Genomic DNA, 25,735 nt, shown 5'->3' with positions numbered 1-25,735 from the left:
TGTTCAGACTGTTATCTACTTTACTGCCCTTCCTTTCTGTTTTATTTGTTGTTGATTAATTAAGCCATCTCATTGTTCAATTAAGAAAGTGAAGAAGTTGAATGCAAATTAGTCCACTAAGTTAACTGTGGTAAATACTTTGTGGGAGAAGCTAAAAATAACATTCTGGGAAGAGATGTAGATTTTTAAATTTTTTGTTGATGTTTTTATTGTTGTTGTTTTTTTAAACTATCCAAGCTATCCATGTCTCTACAGACCAAAAGTAACCAAGAATTGGCTGTACTTTCAATAAACAGCTAAGTCATTATAGGCTATCTAAAAGTACTTTTGAGAATTATCCCTGTGGCTTTTAAGCTGAATTTTTATTCATACCTTTACATAACATTTAAAGATCTGATTTTCAAATATATTTTTAGTTTCTTAGGATCTTAATAATGTTGTTTTAGCAATGCTAATTTAGAATTGTAATTTAAATTACAATCATTTTTAATTTGTCAGAATCCACATATTAAATCTGATAGTATTCTAACTCAAACCAACAGATTCTGAAATTTATTTTTATACTTGATAAGAAAATTTATTTATTTATTTATTTATTTATTTATTTATTTATTTATTTATTTATTTATTTATTTATTTTTTGCTGGTGCTGGTACTTGAATTTAGGGCCTTGGTGTTGTCCCTTAGCTTTTTTTGCTCAAGGCTAGTATTCTATCACTTGATCCACAGTGCCACTTCCAGCTTTTTTGGAGTAGTTTTATTGAAAATAAGAGTCTCACTGACTTTACTGCCCAGGCTGAACTCAAACTACAGTCCTCAGATCTCAGTCCTCTAGCTAGGATTACAGATGTGAGCCACCAGTCCCAGGCTAAAGAAAATGTATTTTTACACAGAGAAATTAAGAATTTTATGAAAATTAAGAATTTAGGAATTAAGAATAGAGTTGGGAGGCATTTTATAGGAATAAATATAATATGCTATATTATTAGTAAGTTAGGTACTTATAAGCTAATTTTTCCCTTCAGCTTTTATATTTCAAAGTTGTGATAATTTGTTAGTCCACCCATACCATCATTATATTGTACTTAAAATGTGAAAATGGAGAAATAAAATTGTAACTAATCTTACAAAGTTGAATTCAGTTAAAAGGCTTTAATTAGACCTGGTACCAACTTTGGTCTTTTAAAACATTCTTATTTACTTAGCTGCTCTACAGTATTACTCAGGTAGTCTAGAATATTTCAGAGTATTCCTCAAGGCATACATTCTGCCTAAGAGGCCCTTCCTGAAAATCTAAGAACAGATTATAACTTAGTAATTAAGCAACCACCAATTAACATAACAATATTAGCTAACTCTTACTTGTTATGTTCTGTGTGCTATGTTTTGTTCTCAGTGTTTTACATAAACTTTTAATCTCCACAGAAACCCTAAGTGTGAAGTATTACATATTATAATATTTCCCCCTGTGTGGATAGAGTAACCAAAGCATTGATAGATAAACGATTTGCACAAAATCAGAAAGTGACAGCATTGGGAATTGAATCAAAGCAGTCTGGATTTATGCCATTGAATTTACCTTTTCAACTTGATTGTTATTCATGAAATATTTCCAGCTCATTTTATTTCATTTTTTTCTTCATGCTCTTCTCTTGCCAAAGATGCCTTGGATTGGGAATAAATCAGAAGAGTTTTATCTATTTGAGTGGTACTAGAATATCTTTAAGTGATACTGTTATAAAAGAAGGTTGATTAAAGACGATGGCAAATTCTTTCATGCTAGGGCTATGCCAAGATATATGAATCCATGCATTTTCACTTGATAGAAAGAACCATTCTCTATTTACCTACATTCTTTATCCAAGACTTGTTAAGTGTAGTTGAAACTGAGTTAACTAGAATTATTCCAATGCAATACATATTTGAGTACCACTAGATATCAGATACTGTAGTGTCTGTAATTTGTGTCTTTATGAAGCTCAGTGTCTTTACTAAAAAGCTAACAATAAAAAGCTATGTGATGATCAAGAAGAAAGAATCATTAAGTCTACATGGGTTGGAGGTAAGAGAGTTTGAATATTAGAAAAACGTGTAGGAGTTGGGGGGTAGGGTGCAGGGGATACAATGGAAGCAAAGCAATGGCATTCCAGACTGTGGGAGCACTTTAAGTGAAAATGTGGCCACATCAAAACAACTTATGCTGAGATATTCAGAGTAACACAGAGAAAGCAAGGGTAGGAAAAGTAGTAGGCAAGAGTTCCTGGACATAAAATGGGAAAGATATACTTGAGTTTGTTTAGAAGGGTCTTAAAATGACTTTATTCGGGAAGCATGGAGGATCAATAGACAAATGAAGTAATGCTCAAGATCTCTGGCCATAAAAGAAATACAAATCAAAGCAACATTGAGATTCCACCTCATCCTAGTTAGAATGGATGTAATCAAGAAAGCTAATAACAACAGATGCTGGAGAGGATGTGGTCAAAAGGGAACACTGCTACATGGTTGGGAGTGTAAACTTGTTCAACCACTCTGAAAAGCAGTATCGAGGTTCCTCAAAGGACTACACATAAGAGCTTCCCTATGATGTAGAAATTCCACTTCTGGGCATCTACCCAAATGACCACAAACAAGGCCACACCAAAGCTACCAGTACAACTATGTTTATAGCAACATTATTCACCATAGCTAAGATGGAGTCAACTTAGATGTCCCTCAGTAGATGAACGGATCAAGAAAATGGGATATATATAATGGAATTCTGTGCTTCCATCAGAAATAATGACACTGCCCCACTTGTAAAGAAATGGCAGGACTTGGAAAAAAGCTTATTAAGTGAAGTAAGCCAGACCCAAATAAAAATAGGTCCCAAGATCTCCCTTATTTGTAATAATTAGTATATATCAAGGATAATCTTCTCCCTTTTTTTTTTCGGGGTCCGGTTGTGGGGCCTGAACTCTGGGCCTGGGCACTATTCCTCAGCTCTTCAGCTTAAGGCTAGCACTCTACCACTTGAGCCACAACGCCACTTCCGGCTTTTTTCTTCTTGCTTATGTGATGCTGAGGAATCCAACCCAGGGCCTCATGCATGCAAGGCAAGCGCTCTACCACTAAGCCACCTTCCCAGCCCCATATATCTAGGATAATCTTGATAGATAGGTAGAATAGCTCAAAAGTTATGTACATATGACTAATGATGCTAAATGAAATGAACTCCAAGTCATGGACACAAGAGTTTTTTTCTTTGTTGTTGCTCTCAATGTACTGTGTGATTTCTTTCTTCTTTTGTGTTTTTCCCCCTATGAATTTTCACCTGTTCTCACTGCATTTGATTTTGGTACTCTGGGTATTACACACACACACACACACACACACACATACACACACACACACACACACACACACACACACACACACACACTTATCTGAACTAGGCAAGGGAAGAAAAACAACAAAATGGTGAGACAAAGGACAAAGGGGGAATCTGTGCAACAGGCAACAAGACAATATGTTGAAAAATGATCTGTACAACTTGAGAGGGAGTGGGGGAGAGGGAAAGAGGGAGAAAATAAGGGAGAGGGTAACAAGTTAGACAAGAAATTTAATAGCCCAATGACTATGTAAAATGATGTACATCTGAATATATGTACATGATGATGCTAAGTAAAATGAACTCCAAGACATGGACACAAGAGGGTTTTTTTTGTTATTGTTGTTTTTAATGTACTATGTGATTTCTTTTTTCTTTTGTGTTCCCCCCCTCCCATGGTTTATCCTGTTATCACTGTACTTGATTTTGGTACCCTGAGTATTGTATATATGTTTATCTGAATTAGAGAAGGGAAGGAGAACAAAATGGTGGGACAAAAGGACAAACAAAGACCCAATGCAACAGCGATACTCACAAGACAATGTGTTGGAAATGATCTGTATCACTTGGGGGAGGGTATAAGGAGGATGGCATAACACAAGTTCTACAAGAAATGCACTGTCTATCTTACTTATGTAACTGTAACCCCTCTGTACATTACCTTGACAATAAAAAGTTTTTCAAGCCTATAATATGGCAAATGAGAAAAATAAGTTGCTAGAGTATAGAAAATGTGGCAATGGCTGAATTAAATAGGGAGATTTTTTTCTTAGAAAATCAGACCACCAAACCCAATCTTGGGAGAAGCATAGGCAGGAATGTATTGTGGAAATACTACGTGAACTAAAATTACTATCTAAAGATGAGATAAGAGTTAGGCAAATTGGACAAAGGGAGAATATTCTGGGAAGATAGAAAAAAGATTCCAAAATCTAGAGGGGAAAGGAGAAAGAAACCCACTTATATCAGGAAAAAGTGAAGTGTAATTAGCTAAAGAGAGAATGAACGGTAATGACTTGAAAGGGACTATAAGGGACCCTGTAGGTTAGTAAAGAGCTTGAAATTGGTCCTCCAAGCAGGAAAAGACTGTTGAAGGATTTCAAACAGGAGAGGGACATGTTCATATTTGCATTATTAGAAAAGAAATTCACTCCAACTAGTCTTAGAATCTCAGAAGAACAAGTCTGAACATAGGGATACTATTTAGCAGGCTAGTACATTAATAACAGGTGCAACTTCATGATGATTCTGACTAAAATGGTGATAGTGGATATGGAAAGGTATCAGTAGATTTTAGACACAAAAATAAAGTCCAAAGGTGTGAATGAAAGAATTAAAAGTCATATCCTGGCTTTTTGTCCTAATCGAACCAAATAGAGATATTCTTTTCTAAGGAAATAACTGCAGCATGGGAAATAGGTTTGTGTTGGGCAGATGACGTTCCTCCAACACTAACAAGTAGAGATGTGCATTGAACTGATGGACCTATAGGTTTGAAGCCTAGGACAGAAAAGAATACAGGATCATCATTATATTAAGGGCCCTGGAATCTATGTAGACAGACTAATTGCTCAGGGAGAAATTACAGAATGGAAAGACCAGAGGATATACTGTAAATACTACAAAAATAATAACATTTAAAAATGAACAAGAAACAAATTATTACAGACTTTAGGTACAGGGTTTCAGAAGATTAGTGATTATATTAGCCCAAGGAAGCAACTTTTTGAACCTAATCAATACTGGAGCTATAGGATGACAAAGGGGAAAAAAACAGTTCTTAGTTATGTTTGATGATGCTTAGATGATTAATCAAATTAAGTATAGAAGAGAGTTAGAAGTTTGTTCTGCAATTCCTATTTTTAATCTCTGGATAATTGTAATGTTGTTGTCATTATGAAGTAAGCCATAAACTTGAAGAAAATTTAAATAAGTTTGATTCACAAGTCTTTACCAGTTATTCAGGTGGATTATCTCAGCCAATCCCATGGACCCGTTCCACCTATTTACCACTTAAATGTCTGTCTCCCTGGAAACACCTCTTTGAAATGTTGAAAAAAAAAGACTCTTAAGAACAAACTATATTTTAGTATATATAGTTATGAGACAGCTTGTTTCCTAAATATTAACACTATGTTTTTTACAATGATTGAATCATATATCAACATAATTCTGGTCACATGCATGTGGTTAATGAAGAGAAGCTGACTTTCATGAATAGAAATAGCAAATAATCATAGTTCACATAATTTCTAACCAGTTTCAAAGAGATACTGTCCTCTAAGAATGATCTAAATATGGAGAGTGTGAACACTCAAGATCACGTTCAGTCAGTGCCTAAAGTCAGTGCAAGACAATGGAGATTGAAAGCAAATAGAAAATATCAAGAACAGAAAACTGGCTAGAAGAGAGACTAAGGCTCTCTTAGAAGCCAGAGACTACAATATCAGGTAATGCTTAATTCAAAGGGAGTATCAAACACTTTTTCTATCCTCCTTTTTTTTTTTTTTTTTACTATGCAATTCTAAAAGGTAGTTCCTCCCCATTACCCTCACCTTCTAAGAGAATATTTTAGTTTTAAATTTATCTTCCTAGTGAGGAGATGAAAAGTGTATTTGAGGATGGTTGGAATGGGACTAGACTATAAACAGATTAAGCATAGTAGAATTAAATGAAGAAAGAAGAATTTATGATTAGCACATCAGGTACCACCTAGAATAGTTTTGAATTGTACTCACTTGGTGATTCTACTGTAAAAAAGTACATTGAAACTGTTCTAAATAAACTTCCTTTATTCCTATTTGCATTACTAAACAAGCCCCCTTTTCCATTGTAAGTGCAGACACAATGTATTACCAAGTGACATTATCATAGATTCTAAACTTGTAATTTCATCATTGCAATGAACTTTAACTCTAAATTTAATAAATACTCCAGATTGTCCATTCTGCAAGGCTGTCTGTAATTTAGTGTCTTGTCTTTTTTTTTTATTGTGAGAATACCATACAGAGGAGTCATAATTACATGGGCAAGATAACGAATACATTTCTTATCAAGCATTGCTGCCTCCTCTTTGTTTCCCCTTCCCATCCCTTCCCAAACTCCCCCCTCCCCCCATCCGATCCTCCCCCTCGCCCCCCACCAAAGTTATAAAGTTCGTTTTTCGACATAATGACTTGTACATCTCATTGTTGCAATGGAGTATCTTTTCTTTTCATGACATTGTTCCCACTCCAACTTTGGTGGCTTCAGATGCTGAGTGAAAGAACAATTAAATAACATCAGTAGATCTTTTTACATATGCAAAAGGAGATGCTGGATTAGTGAAATCAAGTCATTTAAAGCATATATGTACTTCAAGTCTTTTTTATCAGAAGAATGATTTGCATAAGAACTCCTATAAATCCCTAAAGTGACATCTATCAGGAAACTGATGAGTGTATTCAGAGGAGCTTTTTGAAAATGGGAAGTCTAGCTGCTCAGACTCATGAGGATTACCATAGAAGTAGCCATAGAATAGTTTGGCAGTTTCTTGCAGAATAAATACAACATCGTATTATGGCATAAATATTGTAATACACATGAGTGGCACACAGAACTGAGTCTATAATCTTGCTTAGCTCTATTCAAAAGTTTCAGAGTGTACTAAGAAATTTAAATTATTTATTAATAGCACCAGCCTGTTCTTTATTCATTCTCATAGCACTCATTTGTAGTGATCAAAACAATGTAGGAAATGATCAAAATAATTTAGTAAAATGCTCTACATGAAACAATGGAAGTACTAATTCTTTTGTGCTTTAAAATTTTAGACTATTAACTCTGTTAGCTTTGATTCTATTAATTTTATGGATAAGTAGCAAAGTTTTTCTTGTGAGCTTATTATAATTTACAGAACATTAGGACATTTCTTATTTCTGAGGAGGACTGAAATGCTTTATTTTTTTCCTCTTCTCTTTACCACAAAACACCTTTATAAAAAGCTATAATCTACTTATGACTCTATTAACTAAGCACGTGTATCTTTTATATAAAACTCAATGAAATATCTCAGTAATACTAATATTGATAATACCTGAATCTGTAATGAGGGATATAAACATTTGTAAATATTCAATTTTAGTGTATAAAAGTGTATAGACTTGTTCATTTTTATCATTTGTCTGATATTTTATCATGATACATTTACTATATTGTAATCACTAAATCAGTTTTTGTGAGTAAAACTGTTGAAATTAATAATACATTGATTCCGGTTGTAAATGAAAGCTTTGACATGATAAGATTATAAATTCATGCTGAAGATCAAGTATACCAAGTACTTTAGTTTCAAACCAAAGTGGCCATCCATATTTTATAACATAAATTGATCAAAACACTGATGCATTAAAAAATACGTTGCAGCAGGTTTGTAAGTCACATTTTGTTTTCAGGTCTAGTAGCTATGGTAAACCTGTTTTGCCATCTAGTGGTAGTTTGAAGATCTCTCCATTTGTTCAAGATTTATTTCCACAGGTTCTATTTTTAGCAACACGTCACTATAGCAAACTGACTTAATGCTTTGACATAGCAGTCATGCATATAGAAAAAAATAGTAAGAATTTTCCCATTTTCTCCATGGGATTATTAATTACTAGTAAGGCTCAGTATTGATGGCATTCATAAACCGACATGAAAAAAATACAAAGCTCAAAGTAACACAATACTCTTGATATTTTTAGAAGAAAAGGATTCAAATGCATCAAATATGAGAAAAATTATTTAACACGTGAAACTGAAAAAGAAAAATAATCTATTGTTAAATGTATCTTTAAAACAAATAATATATTTGTTTTTTCTCTGGGAATAACTACTACACTTTGAAGATGCCCTGAGATCCATATTTACCTGGTATGTTGTTCCTGTTCAGGTTCTCAAAATCTAGCTATAATATTATCAGAAACGTCTGTGTTACTCTAATATTTATGCAGTTAGTTGTGTAGTCTGAATATCTTCCTACTTCCTTTCTTCTATTAAATTTGGTTTGTCTTCTCTCCCCATCATTTTTTTCTGATTTGATTTTTATTAGATTATTATTTTTAATATATATTTTATTGTAAAGATACTATGCAGAGGGATTACAGTTACATGAGCAAGGTAATGAGTCCAGTTCCAATTGAGCATTGTTACACCCTCCTTTATATTTCCCCTACATCCCTTTTCTCCCCATCTCCTCAAATCCTCCCCCACCCCTGTGCCCCCCCACCCTGCAAAGGTGTAAAGTTCATTTTCAACATACTGTCTTGTACATCTCATTGTTACAATGGGTCATCCTGTATCCTTATTTCAGTATTTTGTTATTTTCCTTCCCCTCCCCAAATTAGAATAATGCGTATACAAGATAAATGACACCAGAATCAAATACAGTGACAACAGGGGTGGTACCATGGGGGAAGAACATACAAAGAAACAAAAAAAATCAGATAGTACATTATAAGTACATTAAGAAGAACAGAGACAAAGATAAAACCTCTTGTGTCCTTATTTTGGGGGTTCATTTCACTTAGCACCCATGATTTTTCTTTCCTTTTATTCCTGAGAAATTAGTCTTTAGAAATATTCTAAAACCAGAGAAGCTCACTTTCCATTCTCAACAAGTTGTAAATCTTGTATTGTGAAACAAAGGATTATTATAACATTTCTTAGTTTGAGTGAGGAGAGTTCTGGAAAATCTCAACTAGAATGAACTTATTAAAACATTTAGCTCTATCTACTTATCTATAGTTTCTAAAACCAGATATTAGTAATAGTATGTCTGAGAAACAAATGGACCAGACTTAGATAGTAGGAAAGACTGCTTATTTATCAAAGTTCAAGCAGTTAAAAATTGGGTTTATTTTCTTTTGAATCTTTTTAAAGAAGATTCTAAATGTTGAAAATGGAGAAGTCTTTCCTTATTATAAAGGTAAAAGCAACTGGAAAATATATAAAGGTGTCTGACAGCTGCTAGCTTTGATAATGCTATCCTGCAGCTGTGGTAATAGTTTTTCTGGCCTCAACTATTAGAACAAATTAAAACTTCTCAGCTTGAGTAACTAAATAAGCTTTTTTTCAGACAACCAAAGACCCTTCAGCACTGACTAGATGAGCAGGGAGCCAATGAAAAAGTATCAAGTGTTGGGAATCTGTATGTGGTTCTTTTACTTAAAACAGAATGAAATATCTTTGTCTTAGAAATCCATGTGGTTTTTTTTTTTTAAGTTTTGACTTGTTTGTTAAACCAAATACTGGAGACAAAGTTAGATTGACCATTTGAGACTAGTGTTTGGTTTTTCTTTCACTTTCATGCTACTTCTGCAAGCTAAAGATTTCAAAGATTTTTACTTTGAATTAATAAATGTGCATGAAAATCAAATATGTTAAGAGTTTACTATTTTTCACATAATTTGAAACTGTACTTTTGTTTTGGGAATTATCATATAATTGAAAATACTTTCCAGATTGCTTCTGTTTTTGTTAAAGTCTCTTGATAAAAAATTTATATAGAGCAAATTACAAGTATGTCAAGGCTATTTATAGCATGATTTAAATTTTTAGTTAATGTTGGTTACAGAACAAAAATGACCTCCCTTCTTTTTTTCCTTCCTTCCTTTCTTCCTTCCTACCATCCATAATGTAAAGTGATAAAAGGTCATTCTTTGGGAATTAAAAATGAACAGTTGCTAAATATATTCAACTAAGAATAATTAATATATTTGGTGGATAACATTATCTAAAGTTTGTCTTAGAAAGCCTTTGGCCTCTTCTGTCATTTGGTAGTTGTTGTTTTTGTTGTTGTTGTTTTGGTGTGTGTGTGTGTGTGTGTACTAGGCTTGAATTCAGGGTCTGAGTATCGTCCCATAGTTTTTCACTCAAGGCTGACACTCTGCCACTTGAGCCACAGTTCCACTTCTGCCTTTTGGGTAGTTAATTAGAGCTAAGAGTCTCAGGGACTTTATTGATTGGGCTGTTTTTGAACCTCAGATCTTAGCCTCCTAAATAGCTAGGATTATAGACATGAGCCATGGGTACCTGGTTCTTTTTTGTTTTAAGTAACATACCAGTAGGGGATGTTCAGGGATAATTAGTTTTATAGTCTGTATCAAGGGCTTTGTATTCTTTTCCTATAAAGGGCTAGAAAGTAAATAGAGCCAGAGAGTAAATATTTTAGACCTTGTGGACCACATGGTCTTTTATCACAGTCACTCAGTTCTTTTATTATGGCATAAAACCAGCCACAAATACTATGTAAATTAGCAAGCATCGTTATGTTCCAGAAAACATTTATTTATAAAAACAGGCCATATTTGGCCCTCTCCTGATGTATATGGATATTGGTATATGGATATTGGTGAGAGAAAGTTCATGAGTGACCCACAGGGCTGTGCTCCTCTCCATGTATTTGATGGACCTCTAATTTAAGAATCCTGATTGTTACTGAGCCCTTAATCTATCAGAATTCTTGAAGATGGGTAGTCTGGTATTAGAAATCTACATGTTTAATTGTTCTTGTTTATTTTATGTTTAACAGATGAGTGGTACAGGCTGTAACTGGAGAAACACAAAGACTGCCAATGATTTTGTTTGTTTCGTTTTTTTTTTTATTGTGAAAATACTGTACAGAGGGGTTACAATTACATGGGCAAGGTAATGAGTGCATTTCTTATCAAGCATTGTTGCCTCCTTTGTTTCCCTTCCCATCTCCCACCCCCCTCGCCAAAGTTGTAAAGTTCATTTTTGACATAACATCTTGTACATCTCTTAAAAAATAGTTTCCTCCTACTCATCCAACAACAAAAAATCCATATCCTTATAGAACATAAAAGTCTGTAAGGGAAACAAACAGTAAATAAAATTAACAATTATTTTAAAATATATGATCTATTAGTAATAAGGGCTCTGGAGGAAAATAAAAAGTAAGGTTAAATAAACACCATTCCAAAAGTTTTGTTCAGGGTGGTCAGAAAAGGACTCATTAAAAAAGATGTCGTTTCAGCAAAGATTTGAAGGAAATAAGGAAACAAATCTTTTGATAAATAGGAAAATACTGTTGTAAGCAGAGAAACAAACAAGCCCTGGGTTCAAAGCATGACCTTTTTTTTTTCTTTTTCAAAGAACAAGGAGATCTGGATAGTTAAAATTGTTTGTAAACTGGGGTGAATAGATATGAAGTTGTAGGTTACAGAAAGCCTTACTGAGTAGATCATTGTAGGTTCTTATACATGCTTCAAATTTTACTATCTCTGTGTGGGCTTTTAACAGAATCCTGTTGACTATATGTTGAGATTAATCTGTATAAGGAAAATGTAGAAACAAGACCAGGTTGGATTTCATTACATAGTCCTAGAAGAGAATAATGCTACCAAGGTAGCAGCAGAGAAAAAGTGACTGGATTCTCTACATATATTGAAGTTACAGCAAACAGATTTTGGTGACAGTCTGGAATTTTGTTGGAGAGATTAAAAAGACAAGTCAAGGATGACTGCAGAGATATTTGGCATGTTTTCAGCTGGAAAAAAAAAGAGTTGACATTTATTCATAGACGTAAAACTTCAAGAAAAAGTATGAGAAGAAAGTTCAGAATTTTAATCATGAATGTGCTAAGGATATGGTGGCTATTAATCATACCAGTGATATTGAGTAAAGAATAAGATACCGGAGCATGGATATTTTTGGTTGAGACAGGCTGGAATGTAATTTTATGAGTCATTAGCATAGGGATTATATTTAAAGCTATGAGCCTAGATGCCAATACCCAGGTAGTGGGTGTAGTTGGAGAAAAGAAACTATACAATGAGAAATTCCAGGGAGTTCAACATTAAGAAGTCAAGGAGATGGAAAAGTAGCATCAAAGAACTAAGAAAGAATAACACGGGCTGGGAAGTTGGCTCAGTGGTAGAGTGCTTGTCTCTATGCATGAAGCCCTGGGTTCAATTCCTTAGTACCACATAAGCAGAAAAAAGCCAGAAGTGGCACTGTGGCTCGATTGGTAGGGAGCTAGCCTTGAGCTGAAGAGCTGAGGGACAGCACTCAGGCTCAGAGTGTAGCCCCCACAACCAACAAAAAAAAAAAAAAAAAAAGAAAAGGAAAAAAAGGAAAGAAAGAAAAGAAAGAAAGGAAGGAAGAACAAATGAAATAGGAAAAGAATCAAGTGGCATGGTATGCTGCAAACCAAATATAGTGTTCAAGGAGGAGAATGTAAAGTGATATAGAAAGCTTTAATATCAAACAAACTTTTGATGCAACAATAATTTATTTGAAGATCTATTCTTTAGAAAAATACCCATATAGTTCACATGTGAACTAAGTAACTTTAAATATGAACTTCTTTATAACCACATCACCAAACGAATGTGGTAGTATGATTTTGTTTCTAAGGAAAGTTAAAGTATTTATAATTAGCCAGTTATATTAGAAGACCAAGCTATAGGCCAATGTCTTTAATAAATGTTTTAACCTGTTGGGCATTTGAAAGGATTACTGTTTACTCTGAAAATTTTCTAACATCAGGGTACCAGCAGGGGAACAAGAAGGGTGCATTGTAGAAGACCTTAACTACTCATCTCAAAGAAGCAAAAACAGTGTATGTCTTTGCATATTTTGAAATACAGATTGACTTAAAAATAATAAATATATCCATATATTTATTAACACATACATATAAATATACAAATATAAAATGGTTAATTTTATAGAATGTTATTTAAACATTTACAGTGTTTTAGACTAGTCCCTATTTACAACCCAGAAGTCTGCAGTATACCTATCCCCAATGATTATATGATAATGAGAAATAGTCTCATCTCTTGAAAAGGCTGTAATGTATGGGACCAATTTTGATGTTTAGATTGAATCCATATCAAAATATGTATTCTGCTTTTAACACTGTGCTGTGTAGGATTAGCCTTGCCAAAATACCATCAAGGAAACCGGGTCTGTTATTACTTTACAGTTATTTTATGTGAGTTATTTTAATTAAGTGTTGATGATGATAAGAATATCTAAGATGTATGGGAGACAAACTACATACTTATGCTGATCAGCAGAATATGCCAGTACAAGTATGTCATTTTGTGAGCTAAATTAGTTTAGTACTAGTTGGAATTAAAATGTGTTAATCAAGAGTGTCTTATTCATTGGGGTGTCAGTAATGTCTGATGGAGATGTTCATGTAAAACAGAAAAGGAACTAAACAAATTAAGATGTATGAATTATAACGGAAGTTTAAATTCACTTGATGTATAATTTATGCATCATTACTTTTCTGCAGAAAATTCATGAAACATTTCATGGAATTATAAAAATAAAAATGTAAACATTCATATGAAATATAGCCCAGTTGAAATAAGGAAGTTACAATACGCTAAGGTTTTTCCAAAACATGATTTCCAATATTATTTATTATTAGTAGCATAAGACTTCAAAGAAAGTTAATCCATTTAATTTAAGGGGATTATTGCAAGTAAAATATATAATAGAAGTCTATATTAGAAAATCATTTAAAAGAATTTAAAATATAAATACAAAAATAGTTTGTAAAATAATGTTTATGCTTTTGGTTAAATTTATAGTAAATATATTTTATTCACTTGCTAAGACTGTGAACCCCATGAATAAATAATTATATCTTGTCATATTTTTCATATTCTAAAAGATATTTTAAACTGTAGAATTATTTTATTATCAAATTATGTCCTACTTTGCTCAAAACACAATATTGAAAATATGAAAGACTGTTACTGTTCTAAAAGCTATTTTTACATAGGACCAAGAGATACATATATTTGATACTTAAGTAGTGAATGAAATTACTGAAGATAGCCTATATTTTTCCAGGTTGTATTTTACTTTGTACTTTGAATCTTTACCTGAGTGTTCAGGGAAAAGCAAATTACTTTTTGGCAAACAATCTTTTTCTTACAGGTTTTTGGTCTAAAGATAGTTAAACACAATAGGGTACTAAGAAAGCAGAATATTTAGCCAAGCTCCAGTGGCTTCTCACACCTAAAATCCTAGTTACTTAGGAAGCTGAGAGCCAGAGGATTACAGTTTGAAGCCAGCCCCCAGCAACCTTAAGTGGTAGAGGGGCAGCCTAGTTAGTGTGAGGAACCTGTCCTCAAACCCAGTACTATCACCAGAAAAAGTAATAAAGGGAAAGAAAGCAGTTTGGTTTTGTGTGTGTGTGTGTTTTTTACTCAAATGCTGAAGTTTTTCTTAGTGAAACATGTTTTTGCAAATGTGTTGCTGAGACTTGGTATAAGAATTACAAGCTTTTGGGCTGGGAAGGTGGCTCACTGGTAGAGCACTAGCCTTGAGCTGAAGAGCTGAGGGACAGCGCCCAGGCCCAGAGTTCAGGCCCCACGACCGGACCCCCCCCCCAAAAAAAAAGAAATACAAGTTTTCATAATATATTTAAAAATATTGGTATCAGAATAGAAATGTGACATTAGATGAGACTAACAACCAACCAGTTAACTGCTATCTAGAGTTGTTAGCAGTTCTAATGGCTTGTCTATGCTTCAGGAAAAGACAAATTAGTTTCAAACATTTCTGCTCAAGTCATGAGTAACTTGCCTAGTATACTTTTTATACCCAAAGCTGGTTAATTACTAAATATGTCTACTTAGTAGAACCACTGGTAGAACCATTAGTAGTAGTAGAACTATTATTTTAAATAGGACACTACAGAAACAGAAAAATCTGACCGCAGAAGTAGAAAATAGAAGCCCTTATTAGTCATCTAAATTATAAGCTCTGTTAATATGTTCATATAGATATTGTAATTATAATTCCATATCTTCTTGAGGTTACTCTCTGTTCATTCTTAATATTACTAGGTTGTCTGGAAGATACAATTTATCCTATTTTGGCAGAATTTTTCTATGTAGACATATTTTATAAACACTTTTTTCATCAAATAACCAGAGGTTTACTCTTTACAATATCAATAGGTATTACTTTTTTTGTTGTTGTTGGTCGTGGGGCTTGAACTCTGGGCCTGGGTACTGTCCCTCAGCTCTTCAGCTCAAGGCTAGTGCTCTACCACCTTAGTCACACAGCATCATTTCTGGTTTTCTGAGTGGTTTATTGGAGATAAGAGGCTCATGAACTTTCGTGACCGGGTTGGCTTTGAACCAAGATCCTCAGATCTCAGCCTCCTGAGTAGCTAGGATTACAGGCGTGAGCCTCCAGTGCTGGCTTAGGTATTACTTTTAATGAAACAAATAAAGAGACCAAGTGAGACTAGGGCTTAATGCACTCTTGCCTGGTTTTAAGAGATTTCCATCATTGTTGTTCATGACTGTCAATGCATCATTAATCAACCAAACAAATATGTACTGGATGCTTGCTCTGTATATTCTAAGACTGTACTAATTGCTTCATTCCCTTCCTTAAGAACCTCATTATCAGTTATCACATTACGATGGACATTTTTATTATAATGGGGATGATCTAATAATATCACATCCATTTATCACCATTCTCTACCTGTTGTCAAGTCTCTGCTAGAATTTATCATAAAAACACAAATAAAACAGATTGTAGGTATTATGCAAGTTCCACCAAATATGTTTAAGAAAAAAGATAGAACTTGTTAAATTTATTTTATTCATGGTATTCCTTTTAGTCAGGATTGTCAAGATCACATGCTAATTAGTGCTTTACATGCATATTAACTTGCTTACCTGAAATCTCACTGTGTTTTTAATTTTTCATATTTGAGTGGTAGCAAGGGTAAAGAAGTCTACATTAAGTGAATGGCTGCACAGTTGCTGGGAGGCCTGAGAGGAAATGCTAAGTCAAGCAGTTTGTTTATGGTTAGTGGTCATTACTTGAAGGGTATGTACATGTCATTATTCTATAAATAGCCAATTTTGAAGCAGAGAAGGAAAAGTATCTATCTATCTATCTATCTATCTATCTATCTATCTATCTATCTATCTATTGAAGCTAAACTGTGAGTTAAGAAATTTCATCTTTGGGTCTCTTTTGCACAAAAGAAAGCTGGTCTAGTAAACTCTTAAAATCCTATTTTTTTAAATGTATCGAAAAGAAATTCAAATATTAGGTCACATTTTATTATAAATGTTATAAATATTATAAAGGGGAAGGGTTAAAGGAAAATCTCCTTTTGAGAAACATTAAAATTCCATGACTAATACATTAGAAAATAATAATTCGTTCAACTTCATTGACATTCTTTTTGAAATAAAAATGATTGTAAATGCTCTTTTTCTGCTCTAAAATACTACTTGGGGGAAACAGTCTGGACACATGGTTTGTGTTTTTGTTAGAATATTTTCATTTCATTTTTATCATCAATATTTATTGGTTTTATGATGGCTTTTTTTTCTTTGTTTTGGATTATGCTATTTCTTATAGACTATATCTGTCAGTTTGGGCTACTGTTATAAAAATATCACAGACAACCTTGTTTAAACAACAGAATTTATTTCTCAGAGTTCTGAGGTAGGAACATTCAAGATCAAGTTAGCAGTGAATTTAGTTCCTGCTGAGGGCCATCTTTCTGGTATGCAAACAGTAGTTTACTTTTATGGGTGTGAGGCAGGAGAGGAAAGAATGGAGGGAGAGAAACTAATCCCATTCCTAAAGACTTTACCCTCACTACCTGTAAATATGTTCCAAGGCCACACCTCCAAATACCATCATTCTGGATATTAGTTTCAGCATATAAAGTCTGTGGGTATATAAACATTTTGTTCACAACATACATAACAAAAAAAATATACAAACACTAACTTTTACCTCCAAATGCAATTTCTGTTAGATTACTAATTCTGCTACCAGAATTTTCCTTATATTATAAACAACATAATCTTTATCTTTTATCTAATTTGGAAAATTTTTTAAAGCGTAGTAACACTTCTTGTTCTGTCATTTGTGGATGATATAATATGACTCCAAGGAAGACATCAGGTTGAAATATTATTTTCTTTGGGTTTTCATTGATAAATTGCAATTTGCTGAAGAGAACATTTCTATTTGTTACAGATAGGTGGATTAATGTAGAGAACAATTATTCCAGGAAATTGTTTCTCCTATACTTATCAGACTATGCATGTAAAACATCCTAAGGAAAGGGCAGCGATTTTTATCTACTTTGTTCACTGATAACTACCACCCACATAGGTAGGATTTCATAAGCTTTGTTGAATGAATGAACTACACCAAACATTCTAATCAGTAAGTTCTATTCCTTTTTTCCCCATTTGACCTTTAGTATAACAACAAAGAAGAACATCATTGTTTGCTAGAATAGTTCTTTTTAACTATGATTTCCTTTTCTCGAAGATATGGTAAAAATTTTCTTTCTCATTGATAAAGATGGTTTGTGTCTTGGGTGCATATGCTTTTATCCTCACCCCATATTTTAACTCTACCCCTACACACACTTCAGGTATTTAAACTACCTACAATATACTCATCTTTAGATTTAAGGGTTAGGTTGAAAGTAATTAACACAGAATCCTGAATACTTTTTTTTTATGAAGGATTTTGGAAGTCAATTTATGCAGTTCCCTTATTTTCAGGTTGAGAAAACTAAAGTCTTCAAAGCTTATCACACCAAGCTCATTCTGTTAAATAGTAGTAGTTGTAGAAAAACTAGAGTGCAGGTCCTTTGCTCGTTATAAATAACTTTTTAAAAAGGGAGTTAATGTCATTTTTAAACAACAGAATGAAACAAAAAATAAACAGTGCCCCAAATATAAAAAGCAAGTTCACTCTCAGAACTAAGGACTCTTTGAACAGGTTCTTCAAAGAGTACAGCCAGTACTAAAATATCTGCCAACAGATAGAATTTGTACTAACAGTACGTATAATCTCTAGGACAGATTAGCATTTGACATAAAAAGAATTCGTTTGTTTTATTATCTTGAATCATATTTGGAAGCAAATTGGCTTTTAAATAGGGAAATACAGATATTAGATATTCTCAGTTGCCCCATGCATAACTCTCTGAACCTTCTACTGTGTTACATGAGCTAATCAATTTCAGAATCAATCTGAATGTTAAGAGCCTGTATTGTAACAACTAATTTTATGTTAAAGTACTTAAAGCAAAATGATCTTTAGATAAAAGTAGATTTTTATCAAAATAACCTAGACTTTCATCACTATATGCTTTAATTATATATTTGCATATACGCAAGTCAAGTTTGTGGGTTACTTTTTCTTTCCTTTCTCTCCTAAAAACATAGTTTGCACTTTTTCTTTCTTTCTTTCTTTTTTGTCGGTCATGGGGCCTGAAATCTGGGCCTTGGCCACTGTCTCTCAGCTCTTCAGCTGAAGGCTAGCACTCTACCATGTGAGCCACAACACCACTTCCAGCTTTTCTGCTTATGTGGTGCTGAGGAATTGAACCCTGGGCCTCATGCATGCAAGGCAAGCACTCTACCACTGAGACACCTTCCTAGCCCCATAATTTGCATTTTTTTAAAGAAGATATATAAGAGGAAATAAGTTGACTAAAAGTGGATATAATTTGCCTCTTGCATTTTTATTTTGTAGGCATCCGTCAGTTTCTGAACCTCCACATATATTGACCGTACCTAACATCAGTCTTTTTAGGACCTCAGAGTCAGGAAAGTACAGATAATCCTATTAACATACATTCATCCCCAAAGGCTATCCATTAAAAAGAAAATATCATCCCTTCAAATATTCAAATAAATTAACACTTGAATGTCTTTTTACATTGAGATGAACATACTGATCTCATGTGCTCTATTTCAAAAGAGACATTTAATATTTGTCTCAATTTTTGGAATCTAGTAATTTTTTGTATTTCATTTCAAAGTGACTTTGGCCAAGCATGATGATTTGTGCCTGTAAGCACAGCTCCTCAGGAGTAAGAGAAGATTGTATACTTAGGGAAAGAGCTCACTGGTGTTAACTCTTCAGAACAACTAATGAACTACTGTTCAACAAAATGAATACCAGGAAGTAGAAATATATTGGGGGCAGGGAATGAGAGCGCCACAGGAATGGAGGTAGAAAGGGTGAACAAATACAGTCATTATATTCAATATATATTATGTAAAGCTTGAACTATATAATTTGAGCATCTGGATGGGAAGGTATGAAATGGGTATGAATGAAGGAAAGGTTGCCATCGATCAAGAAACATCATATTCATAACCTGATTTATGGACTAGAAATCTCTTTGTACAACTTCTTAACAATAAAAATTAGGTAAAAAATTCTGGTCAATCTTAAATGATAGCAAACCCATAATGAAACAACGTCAGAGCTTATTTCGGCTCCTAGAAAAGAAGCGTCTTTGCCATTTAATGAGATGCAAAAGCAGAAAAGGTCCAAAGCAATGTACATATGATTATATAAAATGATGTTAAGCAAAATGAACCCCATGATAGGGACACAAGAGGTTTTTTTTTTTACTTGCTATTGTTTCTAACATATTTATAATGTGATTTTTTTGTTTCTTTGTATGTTCCTCCCTTATGGTATAACCCCTGTTTTCACTGTATTTGATGTCCGTGCCCTGCATCTTGCATATACACTTCTCTAATTTGGGGAGGGGAAGGCGAAAAAAAATGCTTAAATAGGGATACAGGCTGACCCATTGTAACAATGAGATGCACAAGACACTATGTTGAAAAACAAACTTTACAATTTGGGGGGGGAGGTGGAGAGTGTAGTTATGGAGGTGGGAGGGAAGGGATGGTAGGGGAAAAACAAAGGAGGAGGTAACAAAGCATGATAGAAAATGTACTCATTATCTTGTTCATGTAACTGTAACCCCTCTGTACAGTATTTTTACAATAAAAACATATAAAAATTAAAAATTAAAAAGATAAAAAGAAAAGATGAAATTTGTAAACTTTAAAATTATTAAGGGAAAGCATTAAGCAAATATTTCAACTCAATGAAGAGTATATATTCAGAACTTAATTTGTGTAACAAAATAACAAGCTTTCTCCTGAAGTCTTAAGATTACATCACCTTTTCTTAGTCCTATTTGTTAGCAATTAACTGTCATTATTTGTATTTTTAAAAAGTTTTCGCTGTACTCACTTTAGTCATTCTTAATGTTTTTAGCAATTTCTTTGGGAATTTTCCAAATGTTTTCCAAGGTAAAAAAAAAATAAGGTGATATTTTTCTTGGACATATTTATTTTAGTGAAGGTACCCACAGGAAGGAAAGTAAAATGCTTTATGCTTTAGAGTTAATTGTAAAAAAATTTAAGTAGTTTACTTGCAGATATGCATTTTATATCATGCTGTTTTTGTTTTGTTTATCTTTTTTACTTCAATAGCCTTTTATGTCACCTCGTTACCCTGGAGGTCCACGACCCCCACTGAGGATACCTAATCAGGTAAGATTTGTGTACTACTTACGTTTTTGTTTTTGTTTTTCTTTTAATCAACAAAGAAAACATCACAAGTACTTCTTTTTCTATAAAAATATAAGAATATCCCTTATCTAGTTCAATTAATGCTACTTCCAGTAATATATTATCTACTTTAAGGACTGGCTATTTCTATGAATAGTTTTGTTGGGAACACAGCCACGTAGATCCATTTAATTATTGTCTGTTACTACTTTTATACTACAATACAGATTTGAATAGTCAGGTCAAGAACTATATGTGGCTTGCAACCCTAAAACTGTCTGGATTGTTTCAGAGAGAAAAAGTTCACTCACCATTGAAGTCTATCTCATACTGTGAACTTAATTTTAAAGATTTGTATAATTTTGGTAAATGTTGATTGTCCTCTCAATCAAAAGATTGAAGTACTGTGAACATTTCTTAGGAACATACTTTGGTTTAGTATAATATAGCCTCAACATCATGATTTAATATTCATACAATTTTGCCTAGTTGTAATGGCATCTCAAACAAATAACTAGCTGTTTCTTGGGATTAAACCTATCAGTAAATATTTAACAATAAATCTCCTAATCTCTTTTTTCTTAAAGATTTAAGCTTGAAAATGTTCTGTTTTCAAGTAGGTTTTAAAATCAATACAATAAACACTTATTTACTAAGGAGAATAAAGCACAATTTTTACTTGCAATGAGTTTACAGTTTAGTTTTAGGGTGTAGCCAATATGTATATATGTATATAATGCACTAAGAAATTTAAATCTCATCAATATAGAATCTTTATAAGAAGGAAATTATCTTAACATTTTCTCTAATTCTGTTGTTTGCATACGTCAATGGTATTTAATTTAATTTTACTTTAACACATAAAGTAAAATCAGAATAATTTCTCCTTGTTATTCTTAACCTCTTAGCACATCTAAATTTTTCGCTACCGAAAATGGAACAAGAAAGTTGCAGTAACTAATTAACTTAATAGCAACAGAATTCTATTCCTCTGCTCCAAACTCATATTGAAATTACACTGTGTCTTTGAAGTGTCCTAATTTGCTGACTTCCCCTGCTTTAAGTGCACATCAGGGAGTACCAACACCCAGGATCCACCCTTAGGGATATATTCAAGCAGGAAGCAGCACTGGGTTGTCCAGTGATTTCAGTGCTTGGCAGGTCTCAAGTTAGCAGCTGGGACATTTTTCTCCTACAGACTCAATCTGTAAGCAATACATTGGGCCAGGGGTACATGGCATGAAATAAGACAGAAAAGTACACAGATGCCACTTATGCCAGCATATGGGAATTTACTCTGTGGGTGAACCTTTGTTATTGACAGTCAAATCTACTTTATAGATGTCTGAGTATTTAAATTTTTCTTTATAAAAGATAAAAATATGTTTATCTTATTAGTGCCTTTAAGATGTTTCAAATACCCCATCCCTAACTTTTGTATATTATAGATATAAAAGTTTCCAGAAACTCTGAATTAGAAAAATGTGAAATTCTTGTTATATTATTCACATATTTTTAACTATACAATTAGTTCTATAGTAATGATGGATATATGCTGAAAATATGATAAAATTATGGAGTTGTGTTCATGTGATATTCTTGACATTTCTCTCATGTATAAAATACTGTACTAGGTATTTTATCTTTAGAGAATATAAGACACACTTTTAAGACTAGTCAGTGGTATCAATTTGAGTCTATAAAATTAATTTATTTGAAGATTTTTTAAACCACATATGTATTATCATTGGAGTTTCTAAAGATACAATTAAAATCTATTTTAAAGCATAGCTATGTTTGTCAAGTCAGTGCCCCCGAGACAGACAGACAGACAGACACACACACACACACATACACACACACACACACACACACACACACATACACACACATAAACTTTGCTAATTCATATAGATATTAGTTGAACTTACATAATTTATATTTGTGCTATTTTAAAAAATAATTGTACTGGTAATATAAATAATAGTATTTTAAGAAAATTTTCAAGAGCATAACTTTTTAAGCACAAATCTGATTCTTCAGTTTTATTATGCAGTCATTAAATGGAGTTGTCCTAACTTTGTTAATTAATTTGAATGAATATAAAAATAAGAAAAAAGCTTTTAAGTTGAGTTTTAAGTTAATCTGCTAAAACTTTTCCTTATTATAGATTGTACCTAAGAAATTAGACAATTAAATAAGTTATTCAGTGCCATAGGCTAGACATTTTGAATATGTGAAAGTTATTTTGTTAGTAAACAGATGCTTCACAATTTAAAATTACTGGTCATGAGACTATAGATTTTAGTTTAAACTTTGCTGAAATGATTTTTACATCTCTAGACTAAATCTATAATGGCTTATACTATTTTAGAAATCTCACATATCAATGTGTTGAAACTATATAGAAAAGAATATATTAGAAATATAAAAAGAGCAATATATAGAAAAATACATAGAAAAAATGGAAACAGATAGTAGTAAATTGCTCCTAAAATGATGAAAGGAAAGTTAAGTCACAAAAAGTAAAATACAGGGGCTGGGAAGGTGGCTCAGTGGTAGAGTGCTTGCCTTGCATGCATGAGGCCCTGGGTTTGATTCCTCAGCACCACATAAGCAGAAAAAGCCAGAAGTGGTGCTGTTGCTCAAGTGGTAGAGCGCTAGCCTTGAGCTGAAGAGCTGAGGGAAGTGCCCAGGCCCAAAGTTCAGGCCTCAAGACCAACAACAACAACAACAACAACAAAAACAAAAACAAAAAGTAAAATACAACAAAGAGTTAATGTATACAAAGAAACACGAAGTATAGAAACTAAGTCCACAGAATGACCTAATCATACAAATTTACATTGAAATTGGTTCAGCTCTTTGAAAGCTCTGTGTTGTTGAAGCATCTGTTACCTGAAGTAGAGCAGCTCTTTCCCCTTCTCATAGATAAAATACCTAGTTGCAAAAACTCACAGCATTTATTCTACACTATGAGGAGGAATAAAAATAGCCTGAAACTCAGAAATTGTCGATGAATGATGCCAACAATAAATCACCATACCTTACTTACCATTCCTCAAACAATGCAAATAGATACATGAATTGATAACAGAAAATGGGAATTTGCTGTTCTAAAAGCATTCTACCTCTGACAGTAGTATTCAGATCCTCAAAAATATCTGCCAAGGGGCTGGGAAGGTGGCTCAATGGTAGTGCACTTGCCTTGCATGCATGAGGCCCTGGGTTCGATTCCTCAGCACCACATAAGAAAAAGAAAAAAGCTGGAAGTGGCGCTATGGCTCAAGTGGTAGAGCGCTAGCCGTGAGCTGAAGAACTGGGGGACAGCGCCCAGGCCCAGAGTTCAGGCCCCACAACCGGACCCCCCCCCCAAAAAAAAAATATATATATATATATTTGCCAATACATAGGTGAGCAGTTAACAGCATGCAGATATTAAAAGATATGCTATAGAATTAAATTTATTGATATTCTGAAGTGTATATGATTCATTACCATACACTAAAAAAAAAAGCTCAAAGCATGTATTTCTCACTCTTACCATATGAGAGTTTTCTCTCATTCACTATACATCTCTCATCATACACATGCTCATAAATTTCAAGATGACTGTAGAAACTATATGCTTTATTTCTAGGTTGGGAAATTTTGAATTTTTTAAAAAAGAAATTTAGTATTTTTAAAATTTCATTAAGCACACATATTACATTTATAATTGTAAAAAGATATTAATTACATATATAGATTAATGAAAATAGATTTTTTTCTTCTGATAAACTCAGTCGGTAAGTTCTCCTTTATTAATAGTTAATATGTAGTTCCTGTATGGTAAAGAAAAAGAATATAATAGTTGGTAAGCATACGCTAACTCTGAAAAGACTTCATGAATTTTCAGATTAAAAAAAGTATAGGCATTTGAGCATTGAAAAAATTGTTTTGACTTTTTTTCACATAGGGAAAATAAAATTTCTCTATCAGCATGTAACTAAGATACTATATTTTAAACTTTCTACTTATTCTTCATGTTTTTTTATTCAAGATAAACATTACTTATATATCTTTTGCCAGTAATTTTCTAGCCTTGTAAAAAGTTTTTAGTTTAACTTTTATTTAGTTTATTTACCAATATGAAATGGAAGACTTAAGCTGAATAAAAAGAAATATAGACTGCTAAGTAAATAATAGGAGTATCTTAGTTACTAAAAAGGAGTATTTAGTATATAGGGATCTCTAACTTTAAATTTTAAATATGTTTTACCTGCCTCTATAAATTAGTAGCTAATGATAAAATGAAGTAATTTCTTTGGCCAATTCAAAAATTACTTTCTGTCATTAGGAACAGCATATATTTTATAATAATTATATTATTAACATTTAAATTATTATTTGAAATCCAGAAATCTAAATTTTTAAACAAATTCTTACGAGCAATAAAGCATCTTTACTTACAGTTGGACTTGGAAACTTAAGCATCAAAGTCTAGGCTGTATAATTTAGCTAAGAACTCGAAGACAAAAAAACTAAGAGCTTACCTGGTACAGTGCACTGCTCAGTCTGTAATGTTTACTTCCAAATCTGAGACTGGAAAGATAACAGTTTGAGACACTGCTGAGCAAAAGTGCACAAACTTTTGGGCAAGGTGGTACATACTTGTCATCCCAGTAAATAGGAGTATAAATAAGAGGATCATAGGCCAGGTCAGTCCAGGCAAAAAGTTAAATTCTGTTTAAAAAAACAATAGCATAAAGTACTGGAAGCTAGGCTCACATGATAGAGTGCCTGCTTACTGAACTCAAGGACCTGAGTTCAAACCCCAGTTCCACACACACATATGTACAAAAGCATGGATTTCAGATTCAAAATTGAATGTAATGTTAGTCATATTTTTGTCTTCATTTCTTTATTATTTTTAAAGTACTTGCCCTCTTTTTCCTTTTTCCTCATGTATTCTTAGGAAATAGTGATT

The 25,735-nt window shown here is 33.1% G+C and overlaps 1 protein-coding gene across 4 annotated transcripts in view; it reads left to right on the top strand.

Moving 5' to 3' along the window:
- Positions 1 to 25,735, top strand: part of LOC138807216 (single-stranded DNA-binding protein 2-like) — a 154,261-nt gene that overhangs the window by 76,815 nt on the left and 51,711 nt on the right. For all 4 annotated transcript variants that reach the window (XM_069992815.1, XM_069992814.1, XM_069992813.1 and 1 more), the window contains exon 3: positions 20,689 to 20,748. In XM_069992815.1, the coding sequence (XP_069848916.1) occupies positions 20,695 to 20,748 (54 nt within the window). In that variant the 5' untranslated portion in view covers positions 20,689 to 20,694. The remainder of the gene's footprint in view (positions 1 to 20,688; positions 20,749 to 25,735) is intronic.

This window comes from Dipodomys merriami, unplaced genomic scaffold, assembly GCF_024711535.1.
Source record: "Dipodomys merriami isolate MVZ:Mamm:240054 unplaced genomic scaffold, mDipMer1.0.p SCAF_416, whole genome shotgun sequence".
Classification (NCBI taxonomy): domain Eukaryota; kingdom Metazoa; phylum Chordata; class Mammalia; order Rodentia; family Heteromyidae; genus Dipodomys; species Dipodomys merriami.
Note: the sequence above shows the minus strand (reverse complement) of the source record. Positions and strands in the feature narration are given on the sequence as shown.